This window comes from Salvia hispanica, chromosome 3, assembly GCF_029641045.1.
Source record: "Salvia hispanica isolate PSC_SH4W2 chromosome 3, Shi_PSC_v1, whole genome shotgun sequence".
Taxonomy (NCBI): Eukaryota; Viridiplantae; Streptophyta; class Magnoliopsida; order Lamiales; family Lamiaceae; genus Salvia; species Salvia hispanica.
In genome coordinates, this window is record NC_142694.1 from 38,767,266 (window position 1) to 38,790,013 (window position 22,748).

Sequence of the window (22,748 nt, forward strand, 5' to 3'; positions counted from 1 at the left end):
TCTTTTTCCCACGGGAAAGAAGATCGATTTCTAGATCTCTCTGCTTACAGAGACCTTCACCTCTTCGATGTTAAAACCATGAAAATAAATATTATAAATAAGCTAAGAATGAGTGAATTAAACTAACAAATGGAAGCCTTTGATTTAGAGGCTTCGGGAAGAGGACACCATTGACCCTATAGCATTGGTATTGTTCATCCCATTTCCATTCCAATTCTTGAATCTGCAAAATCAGATCCCAACATAAACATCATGAGATAGAAAGAGAGAGAGAGAGAGAGAGAGAGAGAGAGAGAGAGATTCATACGTTAACACTGGAGTTTGATGTTGAAGCCATTTGCTTGAGAAACTAAGGAGACTGAAACTAAGTGTTGAGAGAGAAAGAGTGAGAGTGAGAGTGATGAGTGAAATGATGAACATTGAGACCTCTATTTATAGATGGTCTTTGCCCTAAGAATTTTTTTTGCAGTACTCAAAATCAGGTGTAAAAAATAGCTCTTTTTCTTGGTATTTCAACTGTTTTCTCTGTATGCTTTAAAAAAAATGTGACTCAACGCATGTTGAGATGATAAAACCAATCCTTGGACACAAAGTCAAATGATTCTCTATTATATATAGAGAGAGACAGATTTTATTTTTCATCCCAGATTTTGAAATTTAATTTTAAATTTATTATTTGGTGAGTGTGTAATTAATTAGGACCTGAATTTAAACTAAGCTTGTTTCATTTAATGCTGAAATCTTATTAAGTGACTAATTGCAATGAATTTGAACTAACCTTTTTTCTATTGGTGAAACTCTTACTAATTACAACTATCTTTGTCGTATGTTGGCCGTTGAGCGGATATTGTCACGATGATATTTGTTGTTAGTTTATCGTTATGAACTACTCCCTCCGTCCGCCATTAGAATTCCCATTCATGGGTGGCACGTGTTTTAAGAAATGTTAAGAAAAGTGGTTGGAAAAAAGTTAGTGGAATAGAGGTCCCACTTGTATATATTAATTTTAAATGAAATGTGAGTGGAATAAGTTAGTGGAAGGTGAGACCCTGTTACCATTTATGGTAAAAGTGAATTGGGACTCCTATTAGCGGACGGACTAAAATGGAAAAATGAGACTCCTATTAGCGGACGGAGGGAGTATTAGTTAATTTAATTTTATATTCATTGTTTGGTAATGAATCTGATTTAATTTCGTAAAATTAATGTTATTATTTTAATGTTATCGAACAATAAATGTTAGAACGATCTGTTGGCCGTTGAAAAATAATTGTTAAAACGATTTTTGTCGTTCGTTGCTCGTTGAATGGTAACTAAAAACTAGGACATCTATCTTTGTCGTTAGTTAACAGTGGTATTTATTATAAACTAATTAAATGTCATATTAATTATTTGGTAAAATAGTTTAATCTTTTTCGTTAGTTGACCGTTGAACGATAACTGTAAAAACAGTCTTTGTCGTGAGTTGATAGTTGATTTAGGATTTGTCGTTGAATAATAAATGTCATGATGATCTTTGTCGTTAATTGAACTTCGAACAATAACTGTCACTACGACCAGTTGGCCGTTGAACAACGATCTTTTTTGTTCGTTTACCGTTGTGTAATATTGATTAGACGTACGTGCTTTTTCAAATATAATGTTAAACCGAATATTTGGTGAAAGAATAATTCCGATTTAAAATAAACACGGAACTCTTATTCTGCAACTTACAATTATCTTTGTCATTTGTTGGTCGTTGCACTAATCTTTTTTATCCACTTTTCTTTATATTTCTTATAATTCAGATTTAGTTAATGTGAAAATTCAAAATGTGGACATAGAATGTAATTAATTAATTATTTATCTCATGTATTAAAAGGAGCCAAAATCTCAAAATAAAAATTACCTGAAAATTTTAATTACATAACGACAAGTTTTGAGAGAGGATATTTTGCTAAAATTATGAGAATACAATATAAAATATATATTTTTATGAAAATATACTACTCTACTATCTAGAGTTAGGACTTTTTATGGTAAAAAATAACACTTTTATCTACATTAATTTCTCTACGAAGAATGAAATTGTTCTCATCTCATGTGTAGACATACTCGTATAAAGGTTGATGGACAATTAAGAGGTAGAAATTGTCAAAATCCCAAAATAATAATGGACTGAAAAATTAAATTAGATTTACAAAATTTTGCAATTAATGGTATGATGACAAAATCCCAAAATAAAAATGGCAAGAATAATTAAATTAGATTTACCATAACAATTTGAAATTATAACTACAAGCTTTTTTGCAATTAATTATATGAGTGTGAGAGAGGATATTTTGCTAAAATTATGAGAACACAGTATAAAATTTATATTTTTATGAAAATATACTACTATCTAGAGTTGACTTTTTATGTTAAAAAAGAACACTTTTATCTACATTAATTTCTCGTATAAAGGTTGATGGACAATTAAGTGGAAGAACCATGACAATTTGAAAAGAGTCAACGACTTTAATAATAGTACTAATTTTCTTTTTTCGATCTCTTACTTTTTCGATAAAACCCACCTTTTGTTCTCTTTTCTTTTTCTTATTTTGATTTATTTCCTTTTTGTTTTCTTTCCTAATTTTTTATCGGGTATGTTTTCTTTATTTTTCTTTCATAACCTTAATTATAAATTATCTAATGTTATTTATGTAATGTTAGATATGGATATTTCAATATATATTATAATTTTCTTGAAACTAAATAAAATATATACTTAAAGCATAGTTCTAAAATATATATACAGCTACACGACTCTTTAGATAATATATAAGTAATATTTTTTTTTATAAAAAGATACTGTTTATATTGTATTCTCATAATTTTCGCAAAATTTCCTTTCATACACTCATGTCATTTATTTCAAAAAGTTGTAACTGTAGTGTAATTCTTCGTGTCATTTTTAATTTGGAATTTCGGTTCTTTTCTTCCTCGTATCGTTAATTGCAAAAAGTTATAACCGTATTTAATTTTTTATGCTATTTTTTATTTGAGATTTTGACTTTTTTCTTCCTCATATCATTAATAGAAAATAATTGTAACAATAATTTAATTTTTCATGCCATTTTTGTTTTTGAATTTTGGCTCTTTCTTCCTCATCATTAATTGTACTCTCTCCATTCTATAGTAATAGAGTCATTTTTCCATTTTGATACGTTCCATAGTAATTGAGTCATTTCTCTTTTTAGTAAAAGTCAACAAATTTTTCCACACCTACTTTACTATCTATTATTTTATTCTCTCTTCATCACTCTACCTTTTTCATTTTCCACTTTACTCTCTCTTTACTTAACTCACTAACACATTTTATTTTAATCTCCGTGCTAAAAGAAACGGCTCCATTACTATGGAACGGAGGGAGTAAATGGTTGTAAATATAGATTATTTTTTTTTATACCATTTTTTATTTTGGTTGACTCTTTCTCACACTTAATTATACACCAACTTATGGTTACAACCAATGTATTATTACACCAACTTATAGTTACAACCAATTTATTTTTGGGATTTTTTCAGTAACAAGTAATTTGCGAGGAATCTACATATGATATAAGAATAAAATAATTCTACATAGGGAAGGCTGATTCATACATACTAAAATATTATAACAATATCATATATGGAATCGCTAAGTGAAGAATAAAGATTATGGCTCTTTACATACTTATTAAATATTTCATTAGTAGGTGTTTCAAATTAGATGGGGAAAAAGAAATTAAATAAATCGGATTTAATACGTCATTCTTACATTAATTTAGAAGAAGAAAAGTAATTAAAATATCAGTTGAGCTTATTTTATTTTGATTTTCATTATTTTTTTCTAATCCAATTTCTATTCTGTTCAATTTCAGATACTCTAAACTAATTAGAAATAATTTTTCATTTACAACTATGATGGCTGAACTTATTAGATAGAAAAGAAATATTTTATCAGCGAAATAAAAGTTATATAAATGAGTTTTACCATGAAGAAGTGATAGGCTAGTTTTCGTCACTCGGATTTAATCACTTTTCGCACTTATTAGTTGAATATTTGCATGAAAAAGATGTTTTTTGGCAGGGAATGGATCATTAAGTTTGGAAGCTGCTTAATGAAGACATCAAGAGGAAAACATGCAAAAAAGAGGGCAAAATGACAAGGAATAGAAGAAAGTGGAGAAAGAAGGCAAAGAAGACCCAAACTGCCCAAGCTGTTGGACTGGCCAGTTTGAACCTGATGGAAAAATGACTAAAGCCACTTCCACACACTTATCAAGGACAACTCTCACTTGCTACACACGCCCATATCTGCCCTTGGAGAGTAAAAAAGAAGGAGAATATCTTTTATTGGATATGTATTAAAAAAACTTAGTCACCAACAACTAGTAACTTTATCACTTAGCTTTAGTTTAGTTTTAGTTTATTCTCTCTCTAGAAAACTTTTCTCTCTTCCTTAAGAAGAGAGATCTCAAACTCAAGGCTGCCAAGATCATTGTTCATCATGGGTTGAAGTAGTAGTAATTTAGTAGTAGTGTTTATTTCTCTAGTTGCTTGTTCTTAGCTTTTGGAGTTCTTTTGGACCAATCTCACTCTTTGTTGTTGTTGGACTTGTTTTAAATGCTCATTTCAAGTAGTAATTGTTCTTAGTGTTTATGTATTGAATGTGTTTTAAAGTTTAGTTCTTGTTTGATTTCCGGTTTAGCTTGTTGTTTAGTTCTAGTGTTGGTTATGCTCTTGTTTAGTTAAAATCTCTCTCAAGCTTTTAAAATCAGTTTCTCTTCACCATGTTTAAGTGTTCTTGAAGCTTATTTCATCATGTTTAAGTGCTTTAAGTTTCAGCTTTTAATTTGGTGTTTTCAATGCATGTTTAGCTAATTTAATTGATGATTTGGTGTTTCTCTTGCTTAGTTAGTTGTGTGGCAGCCAATTAGTCATTCCTCTCAATTAATTTTCGTGCCTTTAGTGTTGAATTAGGAGCCATGATCAGCTTTTAGGAGTTAAGTGGAAGAACCATTAGTTGTAGGCTTTTATCCAATGGTTTTACACCTTGGGTAATAGAAGTTGGGAGACAACAAGTACATGCTTTCTTTTAACTTTTGGCAGCTCTTTTAGCTTAGTTAATCCCTGCACTCAACCTCCATTTGCATCTAATTTAGTTTAGCTTACTTTAGACAACCTTTTGCATGTCACTTTCCTAGTTTTCTAGCTTTCCTTTAGGAGTTCCTTTTAGTTTTATTCTTCCTTAGCTTTTAACTTAGTTCCTTTTGCTTTCTGAACTTAGGATGCTCATGCAAGTTGCTGCTCTCTTTTCATTTCCGAAATGTTCTTATTTTCGTCACTGCTAAGTTGCCCAGTTTACCAACTTGCCCAGCCTGTGCTTTCCAGTTTAATTACTTTCTTCTTACTGTATTTTATTTGCATGTTTAGTTCCCACATTAGTTTAAGTGTTATTTACATTTCGTAGTTCAGTTCCACCCCCAATTTAGAGCGTGGCGGCATCGCCAAAATCCTTCTAAGTGTGGAAATACATAACGGATGCTACCGTTCCTCGTGGGTTCGACACCCTAACTTACCATATACTAATTAATAGTATTTTGGAAAGTGGGAACTTATAAATCTTGTTGAATAGGAAGGGACACGCGCCTACGACAAGCGTGCAAAATTCCGTCCTCTCAAATGGACATCCTCACACTTGGATCATACTTGTCCCAAGTATGTGGTTAGACTTTTCACTCAATTGCTAGTTTAAGTCACTCTCCTCTACTTTCTAGACACACACACTAACTAAAACACAACGCTACACATAGACATTTACTAAGCACAAACACACACAACGACTCAAGATACACACGAAAGACAAACCAAGCAAGTTGTATGAAAAGCGTAATGATACCCTCAAGAACCAAGCTCAAAACAGATTTTTAAAACAAAATTTTAAAAACATATTTTTCTTCATCGAACAATGTGGTTTCAACCGTCGGTCTCATCAAGATAGTTAAGCACATATCACAAGCAAAAGATTCACTCCCTTACCCTCTCAAACTGTAAGGACAATTCTCTCGATAATAATGATGAAAATGCAATCAAGGAGATATCACTTTATCACATGTAGCTCAAGAGGGTCTTGCACGGGATGTAATGGGGCTCTGGACCATTTAAATATTGTCGGTTAGATCCTAGGGGTCCTAAGCTAGTGAGTGTAGTACAACAAAAACTTGTGCTTATTCTCCAAAGGGATACTTAGAAACTCCAAACACAATCACCCACAATCAAACCAAAAGTTAGAGATGCATTTAACTTCCTTCTTCTTCTTTTTTCATTTTTCTTTTTTCCTCTTCCTCTTCTTTTTCTTTTTCTGCTTCCATCTACCTTCCCACATTCTCCTTGCCATTTTCTCTTTGTTTTTGTTTCCTTCCTCTTTTTCCTTTTTTTTCTGTTTTCTGTTTCTTCTTTTTTTTTTCTTTTGCTGTTTCTTTTTCTTCTCTTCTCTTTTTTTTTCTTTTTCTTCTTTTTTTTTTTGGTAGCCACTGTTTTCTTTCTTTTTTTTTGGTGGGGGGAGGCAGATTTATTTGGATATTCACAAATGCTATCTCTTTTCCAAAAGTTGGTGATCATGTAGGAACAACTAAGAACATTTATTTTGCACAAGAGGGAAACCATTTTCTAACTTAGAAAGAAATGTAGGCTCAAGGTTTCAAAGTGGCAACTAGGGGTAGCTCTTTTTGGTTGATGTAATCACAAAGAATAAGGCTCAATTTGGCTTTTCCTAGTGCCCTCTATCTATGCCATAGTGACCAAGCGATATCAACTATCATGCGATGCAATGTCATTCCACGCTTGAAACACATGTAGAAAGTGTTCTACTTTGAGGCTTTGAACCTTACCATTTGTGGGTTTTTATGCAAGTGATAGTGCTTCACATTTCCATCGTACTCAACTTCATTCAATCAAAACCACAAGTTCTTGAATAAATTTTTCAAAACAAAGCAAATAATTTTTTTTTTGCTACGATTAAAAAAGTCAATTTTTTTCTTTTATTTGCTACAATTCAATAAGGGGATCATTACCAAATCATGCATCAAGGCTTGGGAAAAAGATAAAACACGACACTTTACAAAAATGGCACAATACAACACGACCAAACAACAAAACAAACCCCCTCCGAACACTTGGACCTTGCTTGCCCTCAAGCAAGTTATGTTAAAATGTTAGAAAAGGAAACACATCACATAAAACTTAGAAAACCAAGAAAGACACACAAGAATCCCATCTCCTCACACTTGGGCATTGCTTGCTTGAGAGCAAGTAGACCAAGTATTTAGAGAAAGATTACTAACAACACATAACAAACACGAAGGCCGACAAGGCCACAAAGCATGCATCAAGACCGACAAGGCCACGATATATACAAAACAAGGCCGGCAAGGCCACAATTACAAAAACTTTAAAGCAAACACATACATCACACACAAAACACATATATACAACAAATAAAAGAGAGGGTTGGATAGAAATCACCTCCCCCGCATAAAGCGGGGGGAACGGGCTGTTGTGGCAAGTGGTGGCGGAGCTAGTGCAGCTGCCTCCTTGGATTGTGATCCCATGCTCGGGTGCTACGGCTCCTTCGGCTTCAACTACTTTACCCACTGTGACATCCAGGCTGCCCTGTTCAACAAACTGGGCAGCACACGAGTGTACGTTTGGAAATGCATCATCGAACCTTGCATTCCAATCCTTCCAAGTAGAAGCATTCAACTTCCTCTTAGGATTTCTGTAGAGTTTGGAGCCCTTCTCTGAACTCATGTAAACCATGCAAACATCGAGACTTATACACATGATGTCGTCGGCCGAAGTCCAACCGGTCACCTCCTTATGCCTCTTAAAACCTTTGATCAGCTCATCTTCTTGGCTCTTGTCTAGGCTACTGATCGTGGTAATGGTCTCATTTGAGCCCAAAGATTTGAGGCCGGAAGGAAATGCATTCAGATCCAATTTAGGCGGATGAATCTCCAACAGTAGCAACTCTTCCTCCACGCTTGGACTGGGCAGTTCATTCTGTCTGGGCAGTTCCTTAGGATCAAATAGTTTACATCTCTCAGGTGGGTTTGTGTGATTCCTCTTCTTGCACCAAGTCATGATTTCAACTTCTATCTCCTCATCACTAAGCCCTTGAGTGCTGAACAACTTGCATTCACTAAGTTCTTCAAGCTCAACTTTTTCGTCAATGGAGGGTAATGGATACATATCTTGCAAAAACTCAGCTTCAAGAAAGTTGGGACTCTTCAACTCTTTGATCAACTTCTCACCTTGGCCATTTTCCATATCACTATCGATGATAACAGGGAGAATGTCACTTTCCCCAACAAAAACATGCTTGAGGTTGGTGGGCAGCAGCTTCAACTCTAATTTTGGTGACTGAACTTCCGACGGCACTAATTCCTCCACTGCACTCAGACTGGGCAGTTTGCTTGGATCGGGCAGCTTGCTAGTAGACTTTGCCTGCTCCAATTTGTCGCACCACTTCATGATGGACACTTCTGGTCTCAAAGATATGGGTGTAGGTCCATCGGGTTGAATGATGATATTCTCTTCAATCTCCTCATCGCTATCCTCTTCATCTTCAAACCAAGCAGTGTTCTGACTTGGGCAGTGTGCTGCACTGGCCAATCTGGGCCCCTGTTCCAATGTTTCCCCCGATCCGTTGTTTGAGTTATTGTTGAATGAAGCTTTCAACTCTTTCCCGGACCTAGAGAGAATTTGATTAAAGGTCTCATTCCTTGGTGGTTGCACTTGAGCCGGAATTCCTCCACCATTCCCACGCATATCATTGATGGAAGTCGCCAATTGTGTCATTTGACATGCAAGATGATCAAGACTAATCATTTGCTCATATTGTTCGTCTTGCAACTCATGCACCACATTGTAATTGGCTTGCAAATTGTTTTGCATGAGTTGTTGGGATGTGATTAGATCCTCCATCATTTCTTCTAAGCACTTGGACGGCATTGGCGAATGATTTGATTGATATTGGCCGAATTCTTGTGGCTGGAAACACGGAGGGAAACCACTTTGATCCGGAGGCCAATAAACATGATTTTCATCTGACCCTTGGAAAGCTTGGTGATATACTTGTGGTGGTGTATCTTGACATTGTTGGTTCGGATTGGTCCATACAAAATTGGAGTGATCATGCCATCCAAAATTGTATGGATCTGTGAAATGATCCATGCTGCCCTTTAATGCCGCACCACTCTCATCATTAGCTCTTGAATTGATTTCCTCATCAGTTTTCACCAAACTCTTTGACTAGACAAGCTGGGCAGTATGTTGAACTGAACAATTAGATGAACTGCCCTGCTTATCTTCTCAATCCAGCTTCCTCACGCAGCCTCTTCGTCGTCTTGTAAATTCCAATATCGAACAACAACCTTGAGAAGAGGACCTGCTCATAAACTAAAATAAAATAAAGAGAAAAGGAAAAAACAACAAAAAACAAGTCAAAAACTATATACAATAAATGTAGAAAAAACATAACAAGATAACAACACCGTTCCCCGGCAACGGCGCCATTTGAGAGGTCAGGGTTTTGCACGCGTGTCGTAGGCGCGTGTCCCTTCCTATTCAACAAGATTTATAAGTTCCCACTTTCCAAAATACTATTAATTAGTATATGGTAAGTTAGGGTGTCGAACCCACGAGGAACGGTAGCATCCGTTATGTATTTCCACCCCCAATTTAGAGCGTGGCGGCATCGCCAAACCCTTCTAAGTGTGGAAATACATAACGGATGCTACCGTTCCTCGTGGGTTCGACACCCTAACTTACCATATACTAATTAATAGTATTTTGGAAAGTGAGAACTTATAAATCTTGTTGAATAGGAAGGGACACGCGCCTACGACACGCGTGCAAAACCCTGACCTCTCAAGAAGCAAGTTATTTTAACTTTATATCTAATTTCACTTTCATCAAAAAATCAATTTAACATTTGATTTTTAAATTTAATATAAAATTGATTTTAACGACAAGAAATAAAGATCGTTGAGGCAATAATTGTTAACTACCAACTAACGACAAGAATTGTTGTAACTTTGTCGACAAATAATAAATATGATTGTCAACTAACGACAAAGATCATTGCCACAAACGATATTGTTCAACGGCCAAAAGACGACAAAGATCGTTGCAAGTTATAGAATTATTCTATTACCAAATATTAAATTTCACACTTAATTTCAAAACGTACCTGTGTTTATTGTATATTTGACAAATGTCAACTAAAGACAAAGATCATAGTGATAATTACTGTGCAACGACCGACATATGATAAATATAGTTGTAAATTACGAAAATAAGAGTTTTGCCATGAAAAAGCGTAGTTTAATTTAAATACGTATTATTATTTTACCAAATAAAGAATATATCATTAGATTAACGTTTTGTTTTTAACCATAAACTAACAACAAAGATCGTCTCTATAACAACAACACAACGACTTACATACAACAACTATCGTAAGCTACATAATAAGAGTTTCACCGTGTAAATAAAAGAAGCTTTGTTTATATTAGGTCATAATTAAATACACTTTCAGCATTCTCGTAAAGAGAATCGTTTGACTCTTAGGGTCATAATTACTTTAAACAAACTTTCACCAAATAATAAAATCTGAAATAAATAAGATCCCTGTCTTTTCCGAAAGAGAATTGTTTGACATTTTTTTATGAGAAGATGCTTTTTCCATCATAATTAAAGTTTCTTATATTTGGCAAATGCCGCATCTATAAATACCCTCTCAACCTACATACATTTCACTCATCTCTCTCTGTCTCAACTGCTATCTTCATTCTTCTTTGCCTCTTCTCTCTCAAATAGCTCACTTTCTTCAAGGAAATGGCATCAGGATCCAATTCCAGTGAAGATGTATGCACCTCTCTCTCTCTCTCTCACACACACACACACACACACACGTATTTTAATTTTAGGGATTCACTAGAATTTCTAAGTTATTTGTATAATACTATTTTTAATAAATTTGTATACATAAACAAAGTTGTACTATATATTTTCTCTCAGAAGTTTGGTACTTATATATTTTTTTTATATAGGAGGAAGATGTAGTAAGAAGGGCTAGAAATCTCACGAGAGCCACTGAGGGAGAAGTCTACCCGAACATTGACAATCGAAGCAACCTTATGATCGCACAACTATTACAAGGCATGTGGCTAGTCCAGCTTCGCGAGCGTAATGAGTCTCAAAAGATGGAGAAGGTAAGGATTTTATCTCAAAATCATCCGATAGTATATTAACTCGGTGAAACTTATATATCAGTTCAATTATCTCTATATACATAGTTGTGACTACAAATATTTTATTAAAAAAACACACACACACTCATGTGTTTTTTAATTTTTGGGATCTTATTTTGCAGATTCCACTCATGGAATGGCATGACGAGGACCAATGCTTCAAGATTGATGGTGTCCTCTCCCCTATGCCTCTTACTGAGAAGCCTCCTTTTGTTAGTTTCATTCCCTCATTCTTAATTATCTATAATCAAATATTTTTATAAAATAATAGTATTATTAATAATTATTAATTTTTTTTTCATAAAAAAAATTCACCGCCTTATTTCAATTTCAATTTCTGTTTCGTGTCATTGTAGCTATCTGTAATCAAGAGAGATCAAATGAAGAGATCATTCTATAAAAAAGAGGAGAACGATGACGTGGAGGAGCCCTATATATCAAGGGCTTACGTCCTCAGCCTTCTCAAGCAACCAATCATGAGAGAGAGAGAATCGCCACCTCAAGCGCCTCAAATAGCGTGGAGATGCCTTCAGGAGGATATTGTGAGCTCTCCGTTTAACGAGGAAATGGTGGAGTTTCCGGCGTGGTTAAATGATGAGGAGAGCAGGGTGGAGAAGCAGTGTGTTGTTGCTCTTTAACAGGATTCTGCTTTAACATGGTAACAATTTATTATTGTTTTTTATTTTTTCAAATGCATGAAAAAATATTATCTTCAGTTAAATAAAATATACTAATTTTAAAAGGACTTTAATATATAATTGTTAAAATAAAGGAGAAATATAATGAAAAAGTGTTTGAAATCGTAGACATCTCTGATGTCATGCTGCTTATTTTGGGATCTTATTTTTGCAGATTCTGGAAATGGAATGGGATGAGGAGGAGCAGTGCATTCAAGATCAATCATGCCCTCTTCCATATACCTCATTTTATAAGCATAGGCATTATGTTTATTTTCATAAAATTGTGTATGTAGGAACTATGATATGGGATCCCTCATTCTTAGCATAGTTATTATGTTTAGTTTCATAAAATTGTGAATGTAGTATGATATGGGATCTCATTTATAAGCAAAGTCAAATGATTCTCTTTGTATAGAGAGACAGAGATCTTATTTTTTTATTCCATATTTTGAATTTTAATGAATGGTGAGAGTGAAATTAATTATGACATGGATTTTAATTTTATATCAAAGTCACACTATCGACAAAGATCACTGTCACTGTAATTGTTCGACGCCAATTAACGATAAAAAGTATTGTGACTTTAACGACAAACAATAAATATCATTATCACAAACGACAAAGATCATTATCACAGATAGTGTTGTTCAACGGCCAACAAACGACAGAGATCGTTATAAATTACAGAATTATTCTATCACCAAATAATAAATTTCGTATTTAATTTCAAAAGTACTCGTGTTTATTGAATATCCGAAATGCCGTGTTATAATTAATTTCACTCTCACCATTCATTAAATTTCAAAATCTGGGATAAAAAATAAGATCGCTTCCTCTCTACGAAAGAGAATCATTTGACTTTGCTTATGAGAGAATGACTTTTATCATCTGAACATCCAATCGATAGTTTTGAGTCACAAGTAAAGAAGTAAGAAAATTTAAATAAAATTTGCCTGATTTTGAGCATTAATTGGAAAAAAAATTCTCAAATGCCTCTATAAGCACAGTATGAAAATACATGTATTTCACAATAATTAGGGACTCAATGTCCTACATCAATTGTGAGAACAATTGGTGTGAGGCTTAAGGACTAAATGGACGCTCTCTCGTAGCATACTAATCTTTTGAATGAGTCCTCCTGTTTGTTTAGTCTCCAACAGATACATACTTATATATACAACTGTAAACATTTACAGACCTTTAAGAATTTTTAATTATCTTCTTTGAATCAAACTCTGTTATCAGCTCCTTCACTCTCTTTTGGAAACTCGATGGCTGTTCTTCTATCCGGAGTTCCTCATGTCCGGTAACTCTGTACCATGAGCAACAGATTCACCAAAAAAAGAATCGTGAAGCGGATGAAAGAAAATCAGATAATACCCCGTGGATTATGGTGATAGCATGGGCAGCAGATTCTCCAATAAGGATTCCAGTCCTGATTGAACAGATGAGCATTCAATTTCCTCCAACACCTTCACTACTTCAAATATCGTAGGCCTACATTCCACGGCTGTGCCAACACAACCCGCTGCCATCTGCAACACTTGTGCCAGCGCCTGCTCGTATCCATACCTCAGACAAGCAACATCCACCAGCTCAGGTAGTGATGAAAAATCTTGAGGTGATTCTCCGTAAAAAAGTTCAAGCAGCACAACTCCAAAGCTATAAACATCAGAAGCCTGTGACACTCTCCCTGCGTTTTTTACTTCTGGGGCACAGTAGACCGAATCTAGTACACGTGGCAGCCTCTCGGGACTTATCAGATTTGCCAATCCAGCATCAAAGGCCACAATGGCATGATTTTGGTCATTGAGGAAAATATTGGAGGATTTTATATTTCCGAGCACAAGATCCTGATCTTGTCCGTGGACGTGAGCGATACCTCTTGCTGCTCCAAGAGCAATCTTGACTCTGGTTACCCAGTCATCACCTCTTATCCCTACAAATCAGAATAAACACATTCAAATACAACATGACATTTTAATTTTTGTCAAAACTAGATTCAACTTACCATGTAGTGAAGATATGCAGCCTTGAGTGTAATAATCATACAACAAAAGCTTTTCATATCTTGCATAGTAAAATGCCTTTAATCGACCGATATTCGTGTGATTCATTCTTCCAAATAACTCCACATGCTTCTGAAAATCCTTGAATGTTGGATTCACATCTTTTAATCTCTTCACCACAACTACACTTCCATTGTCGAGTATTGCCCTGTAACTATTCCCGAATGATCCTTTCCCAAGCACCTCAGCAGCAGAAGCCTCCAGTAAATTCTCGATCCCACATACGGGATCTACATTAACATCCTCAAGAAATACAAGTTTTCCTTCCCAGCTCGTTGAGTTCAAAGAGCGGCTCACTCGGTTCGATATGCCTATATCCGCCAACATCTCCACCACTTCAGATATTTTAGGTCTCCTCTTTGCTAAATTAGCCACACATCTAATTCCTATTTGCAGCATTTTAATCATCTGTTCACTAATGGAAGGATGCTTCAAGAGGTCGGGATCGAAAACGTTAGCAGCCCTCTAGTTAGTTTTAACTGATTTAACCAGCTTGACTAGGTTAACAGCTGCAGGATCCTTTCTTGTTAGAAGCTCGAGTAGCAGAATTCCAAAGCTATACACATCTGATGCAGTTGGTTTGAGTCTAGTTTTCGTCATGTTTGACAAGACGAAATCTGATACACAGCCGTATAGTTGTTGATTGAGAATAATATTTGATGCCTTAATGTTTCCATGGACAAGCATCCCACCAAGTTCTTTGCGTATTTCAGCAATGCCCCTCGCTGCACCAACGGCAATTTTTACTCTGGTTTCCCAGTCTACATTTGCCGTTTGGCCTGTGAAACATGATACGATATATAAGATACGAGACACAAGGAACATAGAACAAATCAAACTAACTCGATAAAACTTCAACTAAGAAAAAAAGGAGGATGCTCTGGAACAAAACACAAGAAACAGAGAATAAATCGAGCCAACTTGATAAAAACTGAACTAGAAAATGATTAACTAACAATAACCACATTCAGAAGAGGAGAGCGCTACACACAGCAAACTAAACATGTAAGCAAACTAAACATGTAAGCACAATAAATTCACTCAATGCAGCACCAAAACTAAAAAGCAAATACAACAAAAAATTGAAGTCCAATAGTGCTATTCTTCAATAAGGAACAAGCCTATGGAGTTTTAACATACCATGTAACAACGAATGCACACTTCCGTTACTGTAATAATCATACAGCATAAGCCTTTCATTCTTCGAAGAATAATAAGCTCTTAACGCGACCACATTTTCGTGCCTAACACCTCCAAGAATCTCCATGCTCCGCCTGAAATCCAGTTCAGAGATACCCTCCGACTCGAGCCTCTTCACCAGAAATCTTGGCTGATGATCGACTATAGCTACATACGCACTTCCAAAGGTTCCGGCCCCAAGCAACTTCACAGAAGCCAAGGCTACATCTTCGACATCAAAAGCAGGGCAAAACTGTGAGACAAGAACCAGCTTGTGTGATCTTGAAATTTCAAAGCTCAGATCACCAAAGGAAGAAGACAGATACGAATCATCGGAGAGGGTGCTAGAAGATCGATGGCAGAGTTCCCATATCTGCTGTTTCTTCACAGCAGCAGCCACCAGCCTCTCCCAGTTATCATAGATTGCAGACATCTTCCCCTAACTGAATCTTGCAGTAATCAACAAATAATTCAACTCCTAATTTGTTTCTTCTGTTGCTATCCCTAATTGAAAAATAAAACACCATAAAAAGCTTCAGCTAGTAAAACAGTTGATGGCAACGGCATAAGGATGAAAATTCAAAATTAATCCAGCACGGAATATGGAAAATTAAGAGACGCTCAATTTGAAACGATTCGATGCCATCATACCTCCAATTTCACTAGATTGAGGCGAGGCGAGGCGAAGACAACAGGAGTAGGAATTCAAACGAAAAAACCGATCTTTACTTTGTTCCATCCGTCAAAACATGAAATAATAACGTCAATGGTCAAAGTGTGAGAATCAGTCTTCAAAATGCTGTGAAATGGAGTATTAATCAATCAGGCATTGGATATATTTCAGTGAAGATTGAGTGAAAATGTAGGGTTTATGATTTATGGGAGAAATTGGTCGGCTGTTAGGTATCTCCTTCCCCTAACGAAGAACAAGCGTTTGGTTACGTACGAAACACAGACAATTCCGGCGCCCTCCACAAAGGGTCGGCGGTTCTCTCTCTTCGACTGGCGCGAAGGCTCCCTCCGTCGGCAGTTAAAATAGGGTTGTTGTATTGCGCAGATAACTTGGGCAAATAATTCTTCATTAATTGAGGAACGAAATTAATGAAAGCCCTATTTATAACCTCTAAGGATCCTAGGGTTGGTTCGACCTAAACCTACATCGGAAAAGAACCAACAAAGAAAACCCGACGTAGCCTATAAAACGCTCAATTAAAATAGTTCAGCAAAAATAAAAGGAAAACAAAAATACGTAAGTTCAATAAAATAAATAAAATAAAATACTATCTACTCCTTGCTGTCGTCCTCCCTACTTGGCGACGTAGTCATGGAGACGTTCCGGCGGCTTCAGCTGGTCCCTTGGCCGGAGCTGTCTCCCCACTGGCGCCTCCTCCTCAGGTGCTGTCTTCGGTTCCTCTTCGCGCAGATCCTCCGCCGAGGTAGGCGCCTGCACGTCCTCTGTTATCGGGTTAGTAGCGTTCGTAACAACTCCCCCCTCCTTAGCAACCCCCTTGTCCTCAAGGGGAAGATCAGGAAAGCGCCTGCGCACCTCCGACAACGACTCCCACGACGACGACTCCGACCCATCTGACCACCTGACCAGCACAAGCTCAACAGCCGCGCCCTTATACCACATTGTCTGGGAGTCCAAGACTACCACCGGATGCACGATCGGTCGATTTCCCATGAACGTGGACGGTAGGTCCCGTGACTCATCCCCTTTCACAAAAGCGCGTAACAAACTCACATGGAAGACATTATGGATCCTACTCCCCTCCGGCAAACGCAACCTATATGCGACCGGACCAATTCGCTGCAAGATCTCGAACGGTCCAGAAAACCTCTTCGCCAACTTGGCTGAAATGGGTTTGGCCACCGAGTGTTGCCGATACAGCTGCAATTTTAACCACACAAAGTCCCCGACCTCAAACTCCAGATGCCGCCGATGGCGGTTTGCCGAAGCACTCATGCGTTGTTGTGCACCCTCCAAATTCTTCCGTAAGTCCACAAGCAAGGCCCCTCTTTCCCGAATCAGATCAGCGACGTTCGGTGGAGTCTTGGCCGATGGCGGCGACGCGACTAGAAGCGGCGGCTCCCGCCCATATAGAGCACGAAAAGGTGACGTTCCCAAGGCAGCATGATGGAAGCAATTCAACGCCAATTCAGCCCAAGGGAGAAAATTTGACCAGACTGACGGTCGATCGGCAGTAAAAGGTCGCAAGTATTGTTCAAGACCTTTGTTGCGGATCTCGGTCTGACCATCTGACTGCGGGTGATATGCAGTAGTAAAATTGAGCTTCGTGCTGCTAAGGCGCAATATTTCCTCCCAAACCGCATTCAAGAAGACAAAATCACGATCGGACACCAGTGTCTTCGGGAAACCATGATGACGCACCACTATATTAACGAACATATGAGCGACCCGCATGGCGTCAAATCGGGTGGGCAGCGCGGCGAAATGCGCGTACTTCGATAGCCTATCCACCACCACCATAATTGTCGTGTACCCCCGTGACTGCGGCAAACCGGTAACAAAGTCCATCGAGACATCGTCCCACACCTGCGATGGCACTGGCAATGGTTGTAGAAGACCAGCCGGCTTCTGCGTAGAATATTTAGTCGATTGGCAGACCACACAAGCATCCACAAATTTACGAACATCCTTCTGCATCTTAGGCCTGTAAAAACCCGCCGCCAAAAGCCTAAACGTTCTGTCATGGCCCGGATGACCCGCCATTGGTGAGGAATGATGTTCTTCGAGTAGGAGGGTCTTCATTGGCAACGACGCACTGACCAACACCCGCCGATTGAAATATATCAGCCCGTCAGAGAGCGAGAAATGTGGCGGAGTCTCGCCCTTACTAATTTTCGCGACCCAGGCCGCGCAGCAGTTTCCTCCTGAAGTACATCCAACAAGCGGGGAACCGGGCGAGCCACTGCCGTAAGAGCCACGGCGGTCGCCTCGGCCTCGGCCAGGACCGCTCATTCAGCCTCGTCCGCGAATGCCAGAGGCAGACCCGCTGGTTCCTCCCTTCGGGACAAGGCATCTGCAACTTTATTCAATACTCCTTCCTTATATTCTATGCGAAATTTATACCCCATCAATTTGCGAACATAGAAGTGTTGTTCCGGTGTCTGTACCACCTGTTGGAGCAGCTCCTTTAAACTCTTTTGGTCACTACGAATAACGAACTCCCTCCCAAGAAGGTACTGCCTCCATTTCTGCACTGCTTCTACAATCGCATAAAGTTCTTTATGATAAGTCGAGGCTATGCGACGCCTCGGACCCAACTTCCGACTGAAAAAAGCAATTGGGTGGGCGTCCTGAATCAACACTGCACCTATACCAACATCGGACGCGTCTGTCTCCACACAAAAAGGTTTGTTAAAATCAGGTAAACTCAATACCGGGGCCGTTGTCATTGCCGTCTTCAAGGTCGAGAAGGCCTCATCGGCCGAGTTAGACCAACTGAAAGAATCCTTCTTTAGCAAGTTAAACCTAAGAAGCCCCGCAGCTGTTTCACCGTTTTGGGCAAAGGCCAGGCAGTCATGGCCTCAATCTTTGTTGGGTCTGTCTCCCCGTAATAAGCCTGCCGAAATTAGATGACCGAGATACTCCACCGTTGTGCTACCGAACGTACACTTAGACAATTTCACGAAAAATTGGTGACTCTGCAGCATGGATAAAACCTCCTCCACAGTGAGATTCCATCGTCGGGCTATACACCAGGATGTCATCAAAGAATACAATAACGAATTTACGGAGAAGGGGCTGGAATATGCTATTCATTGCCGCCTGGAAAGTTGAGGGGGCATTCGTCAGCCCGAAAGGCATCACCAAAAACTCGAAGTGGCCGTCATGTGTGCGGAAGGCCGTCTTAAATATGTCCCCTTCGTGCATTCTGATCTGGTGATATCCCGAGCGTAAATCCAATTTAGTAAAGAAAACTGCTTTGTCAAGCTCATCAAACAATTCGTCCGCTGTAGGAATGGGGAAATGGTCCAGTACCATTGCCGGCTCTGTAATCAATACAAAAACGGAACGTCCCGTCCTTCTTTCGGATTAGCAAGACTGGTGAAGAGAATGGGTTGTGGCTCCGCTGAATAATCCCATGTTCTAGCATCTCCTGTACCTGACGCTCGATTTCTGACTTCTGGAAGTACGGATAACGATAAGGCCTCACGTTCACCGGCTTAGAGTTTGGCAAGAGGTGAATGCGGTGGTTGAACGGTCGTTGCGGCGGCATCCCGACCGGAAGCTCGAAGACGCTTTGGTGCTGCAGCAGCACCTGACGGATCGGATCTGCCACATCTACGGGCAGGTCGGTCTCCACAGTCATCAACGATCCGGTCATAGTGTCGGTCTCCAGCGGTATTAATTCATAAAATTCATGTGCCTGCGAATAGGATGCGATCATGGCCAATGAATGAAGAGATATCTGTCGAGGGTTCGGTAGATTCCCACGCACTATAACCCTCGTATCGTCTTGCATAAACTCCAGCGTCTTACCTACGAAATCAGCATTGATTTTCCCCAATGACTCCAACCAAGCCATTCCTAGAATAATGTCCGGACCATGGATATCGAGAATATGTAGGTCCACCGAAAATTGTGTTCCTTGTATCGTTAACAGCGTCTTCTTGGAAACATGAGAACAAGTAAGTGAAGCACCATTACCCACATAAACGCGAAACGGGTGAATCGGTGTCAGAGGCAGCCGTAAGCGCTCCGCCACTCTGGGGTGGAGGAAATCGTGTGAACTCCCTGTATCGATCAAGATGTTAACTTCCTTGGCATCGACAACACCCAAAACCTGAAACGGTCGCGATCTACTATTGGCGTTAAGGGAGTGCAAGTGGGAAATATCGGCTGTAATAATCTGCTCGTCAAGTTGTTGCACCGGCAGCTGCACCCCATCATCGTAATCATCCTCCTCGCCTATATAACATAGCAGTTTTACTGCGCACACATGTCCCGGGACGTATTTTTCCGGGCAATGCCAGCATAATCCCTTGCGAGACCGTTCCGACTTTTCTGCATTGGAAACCAGGATCAGTACTACCTTCGTGCTCCCTTGCTCGTGACTCGCCCTTCCCCGGGAAGAGTTCTACTGCACAATTGGGGGCTGAGGCGTCCCTATTCTGGGTTGCTGCCTCGACTCACGAGGTTGCCACGCCCGTCGCTGTGACGACGCGGTCTGTACTGCTCTCGCTGCTCCTGGCTGCTAGTTTCAATGCCAGTGCCATCGCCTCAGCCAGCGATTGTGGTTGTTGGAGTTCGACCTTCTCCTGGATCGGTTGCTTCAGGCCTTCAATGAAAATCGGGATAAGGGCATAGTTAGAAAGCCCTTCAACACGATTTAAATACTTCTCGAACACGTCATGATACTCCTCCACCGTGCCAGTTTGTACTAATTTGGCCAAAGGGCCTATATAATTTCGAAAACTCTGTGGATCGAACCTGTGACGTACATCCTTCACGAATTCTGGCCATGTGACAAACCAGTTGTTGTTGCGATAATTAAAAATCCATTCATTCGTTGGCGGGTCAAAAAGCATCACCGCATAATGGAGTCTGTCCTCCTCCGGTATATCCATATGGTCAAAGTAATACTCCACCCTCAAGATCCAATTAGTAGCATCCTTACCATCAAAGTGTGGGGCCCGCATCTTGACCCCACTGTTATTATCCTCCCTCTGAAAACGATTACCATAGCGCCGGTTACGAGGCGGGTCCCAACAAGAAGGGCGCCGCAAATCACGTTCACAGCGTTGCCGCGTGGCTGGCGGGTCCCACGCTGAAGGGCGACGTATATCATAGTCTGCGTCGCGCCGGCGGTCACCTCTGGTCGGAAGTGCGCCTCGTCGAACACGATCCGGGGGTTTGCTGCCACGTCCCCCCGAACTGGCGGAAGTTAGGGTTTGTGTTATGGCGTCAGAAACCGACTCCGCGATGCTCCTCGTACTCCCGGTCATCAAAATTGTAATCACCATCCATCGAGTCTGATTCCTGGACTACTGGAGAAATTCTCCAGATTGTCCATACGAAATTCCAATTAATCAAACTTAGCTAAAATCTTGTCAAACCCTAGCGAGATCGGGTCGCTGGACGGCCCTTCTCCCATCGGCTGCTTCCCCGGATTTCGGTCGCTGCGTGGCGGCGGTCGTGGAGGGCCGCCAGATTCGCTGTTTCCCCCAATCGGTTGTGTGTTATCGCCGGTCAGAGGCGGTAACGTTGAACGTCTCAATTCGTTGTTGGTATCCATGAGTTCAAGAATGCATGCACCAGTTGTTAGGTATCTCCTTCCCCTAACGAAGAACACGTGTTTGGTTACGTACGAAACACAGACAATTCCGGCGCCCTCCACAAAGGGTCGGCGGTTCTCTCTCTCGACTGGCGCGAAGGCTCCCTCCGTCGGCAGTTAAAATAGGGTTGTTGTATTGCGCAGATAACTTGGGCAAATAATTCTTCATTAATTGAGGAACGAAATTAATGAAAGCCCTATTTATAACCTCTAAGGACCCTAGGGTTGGTTCGACCTAAACCTACATCGGGAAAGAGCCAACAAAGAAAACCCGACGGAGCTTATAAAACGCTCAATTAAAATAGTTCAGCAAAAATAAAAGGAAAACAAAAATAAGTAAGTTCAATAAAATAAATAAAATAAAATACTATCTACTCCTTGTTGTCGTCCTCCCTACTTGGCGACGTAGTCATGGAGACGTTCCGGCGGCTTCAGCTGGTCCCTTGGCCGGAGCTGTCTCCCCACCGGCGCCTCCTCCTCAGGTGCTGTCTTCGGTTCCTCTTCGCGCAGATCCTCCGCCGAGGTAGGCGTCAGCACGTCCTCTGTTATCAGGTTAGTAGCGTTCGTAACATGGGCGCTGTTCTTGACAGAAAGGAGCTCTGGCGACGGCGACTTGCCCTTCGCTCCAGCTCCAGTTTTTTCCGATTACTTGTCGCGATTCAGTTTCGGTATCATTTTAAGGGGTGATTACACCATACTTACAAAATGTTTATCAATGTTTCAAATTAGTACAAAAAGTTTTAAGTTAGCATATATCATACAAAAAGTTTGATTAGTGTTTCAAATTAATACATTCCGTCAAATAACACTACCACCATTAACTTTTTCTTATTTTTCATGCTTCACTCCAAAAATTAGTGTTTCTTTACAGCATGAAAGCTTCTGTTTGAATTAGTGTTTCATGCTTAATCAGTTGTTCTGTCTTGTAAATGACATTGATTATTTGTGTGCAACAATTTATGCATTATAGAAGGGCAAGAGACTGTTCAAGATTTTGTTATGCAGCTGCAGGAGATCCAAGACAATGTTCAACGCCGGCGCAGTAAAAAATTTCTTCTTATGGAAGAAGTGAGATCACTATTTGCTACATTTCTCCCATTTTTAATGCTTGTTTGAAGATGATTAATTATTTGTTGTAGTTGAGGTGGCTGAGAGCGCAGCAACGGATTAAAAGCATGAAATTTGAGCCCGATGATGATA

General features: G+C 39.4%; 5 protein-coding genes across 6 annotated transcripts; 1 reads left to right on the forward strand and 4 right to left on the reverse strand.

Annotated features, from left to right (window-relative positions):
- Nucleotides 1-7,341: 7,341 nt before the first annotated feature.
- On the reverse strand, nucleotides 7,342-9,237 carry LOC148930714 (uncharacterized). Its single transcript, XM_089066587.1, has one exon. The coding sequence runs from the start codon at nucleotides 9,235-9,237 to the stop codon at nucleotides 7,342-7,344; it is 1,896 nt and encodes a 631-aa protein (XP_088922713.1).
- Nucleotides 9,238-10,827: 1,590 nt separating this feature from the next.
- On the forward strand, nucleotides 10,828-12,461 carry LOC125216933 (uncharacterized). The gene is made up of 5 exons (XM_048118724.2): nucleotides 10,828-10,932; nucleotides 11,118-11,279; nucleotides 11,441-11,530; nucleotides 11,675-11,976; nucleotides 12,171-12,461. The coding sequence occupies exons 1-4, from the start codon at nucleotides 10,903-10,905 to the stop codon at nucleotides 11,954-11,956; spliced, it is 564 nt and encodes a 187-aa protein (XP_047974681.1). The 5' UTR covers nucleotides 10,828-10,902; the 3' UTR covers nucleotides 11,957-11,976; nucleotides 12,171-12,461.
- Nucleotides 12,462-12,968: 507 nt separating this feature from the next.
- Nucleotides 12,969-14,475, reverse strand: LOC148930715 (putative inactive receptor kinase At4g23740). 2 transcript variants are annotated; one of them, XM_089066930.1, is made up of 3 exons: nucleotides 14,010-14,475; nucleotides 13,379-13,937; nucleotides 12,969-13,310 (listed from the first exon to the last, which is right to left on the reverse strand). In XM_089066930.1, the coding sequence occupies exons 1-2, from the start codon at nucleotides 14,473-14,475 to the stop codon at nucleotides 13,387-13,389; spliced, it is 1,017 nt and encodes a 338-aa protein (XP_088923056.1). In that variant the 3' UTR covers nucleotides 12,969-13,310; nucleotides 13,379-13,386. The 2 variants fall into 2 exon arrangements, with proteins under 2 accessions (XP_088923056.1, XP_088923055.1); XM_089066929.1 differs by having other exon boundaries at nucleotides 12,969-13,937.
- A 57-nt stretch (nucleotides 14,476-14,532) lies between these two features.
- LOC125211891 (putative inactive receptor kinase At4g23740) lies at nucleotides 14,533-16,304 on the reverse strand. Its single transcript, XM_048111851.2, has 3 exons — nucleotides 15,898-16,304; nucleotides 15,208-15,750; nucleotides 14,533-14,846 (listed from the first exon to the last, which is right to left on the reverse strand). Exons 2-3 carry the CDS (start codon nucleotides 15,677-15,679, stop codon nucleotides 14,533-14,535), a joined length of 786 nt encoding a protein of 261 aa, XP_047967808.1. The 5' UTR covers nucleotides 15,680-15,750; nucleotides 15,898-16,304.
- A 1,921-nt stretch (nucleotides 16,305-18,225) lies between these two features.
- On the reverse strand, nucleotides 18,226-21,237 carry LOC148930716 (uncharacterized). Its single transcript, XM_089066588.1, has 3 exons — nucleotides 20,448-21,237; nucleotides 19,253-20,278; nucleotides 18,226-18,758 (listed from the first exon to the last, which is right to left on the reverse strand). The coding sequence occupies exons 1-3, from the start codon at nucleotides 21,235-21,237 to the stop codon at nucleotides 18,226-18,228; spliced, it is 2,349 nt and encodes a 782-aa protein (XP_088922714.1).
- Nucleotides 21,238-22,748: the final 1,511 nt, after the last annotated feature.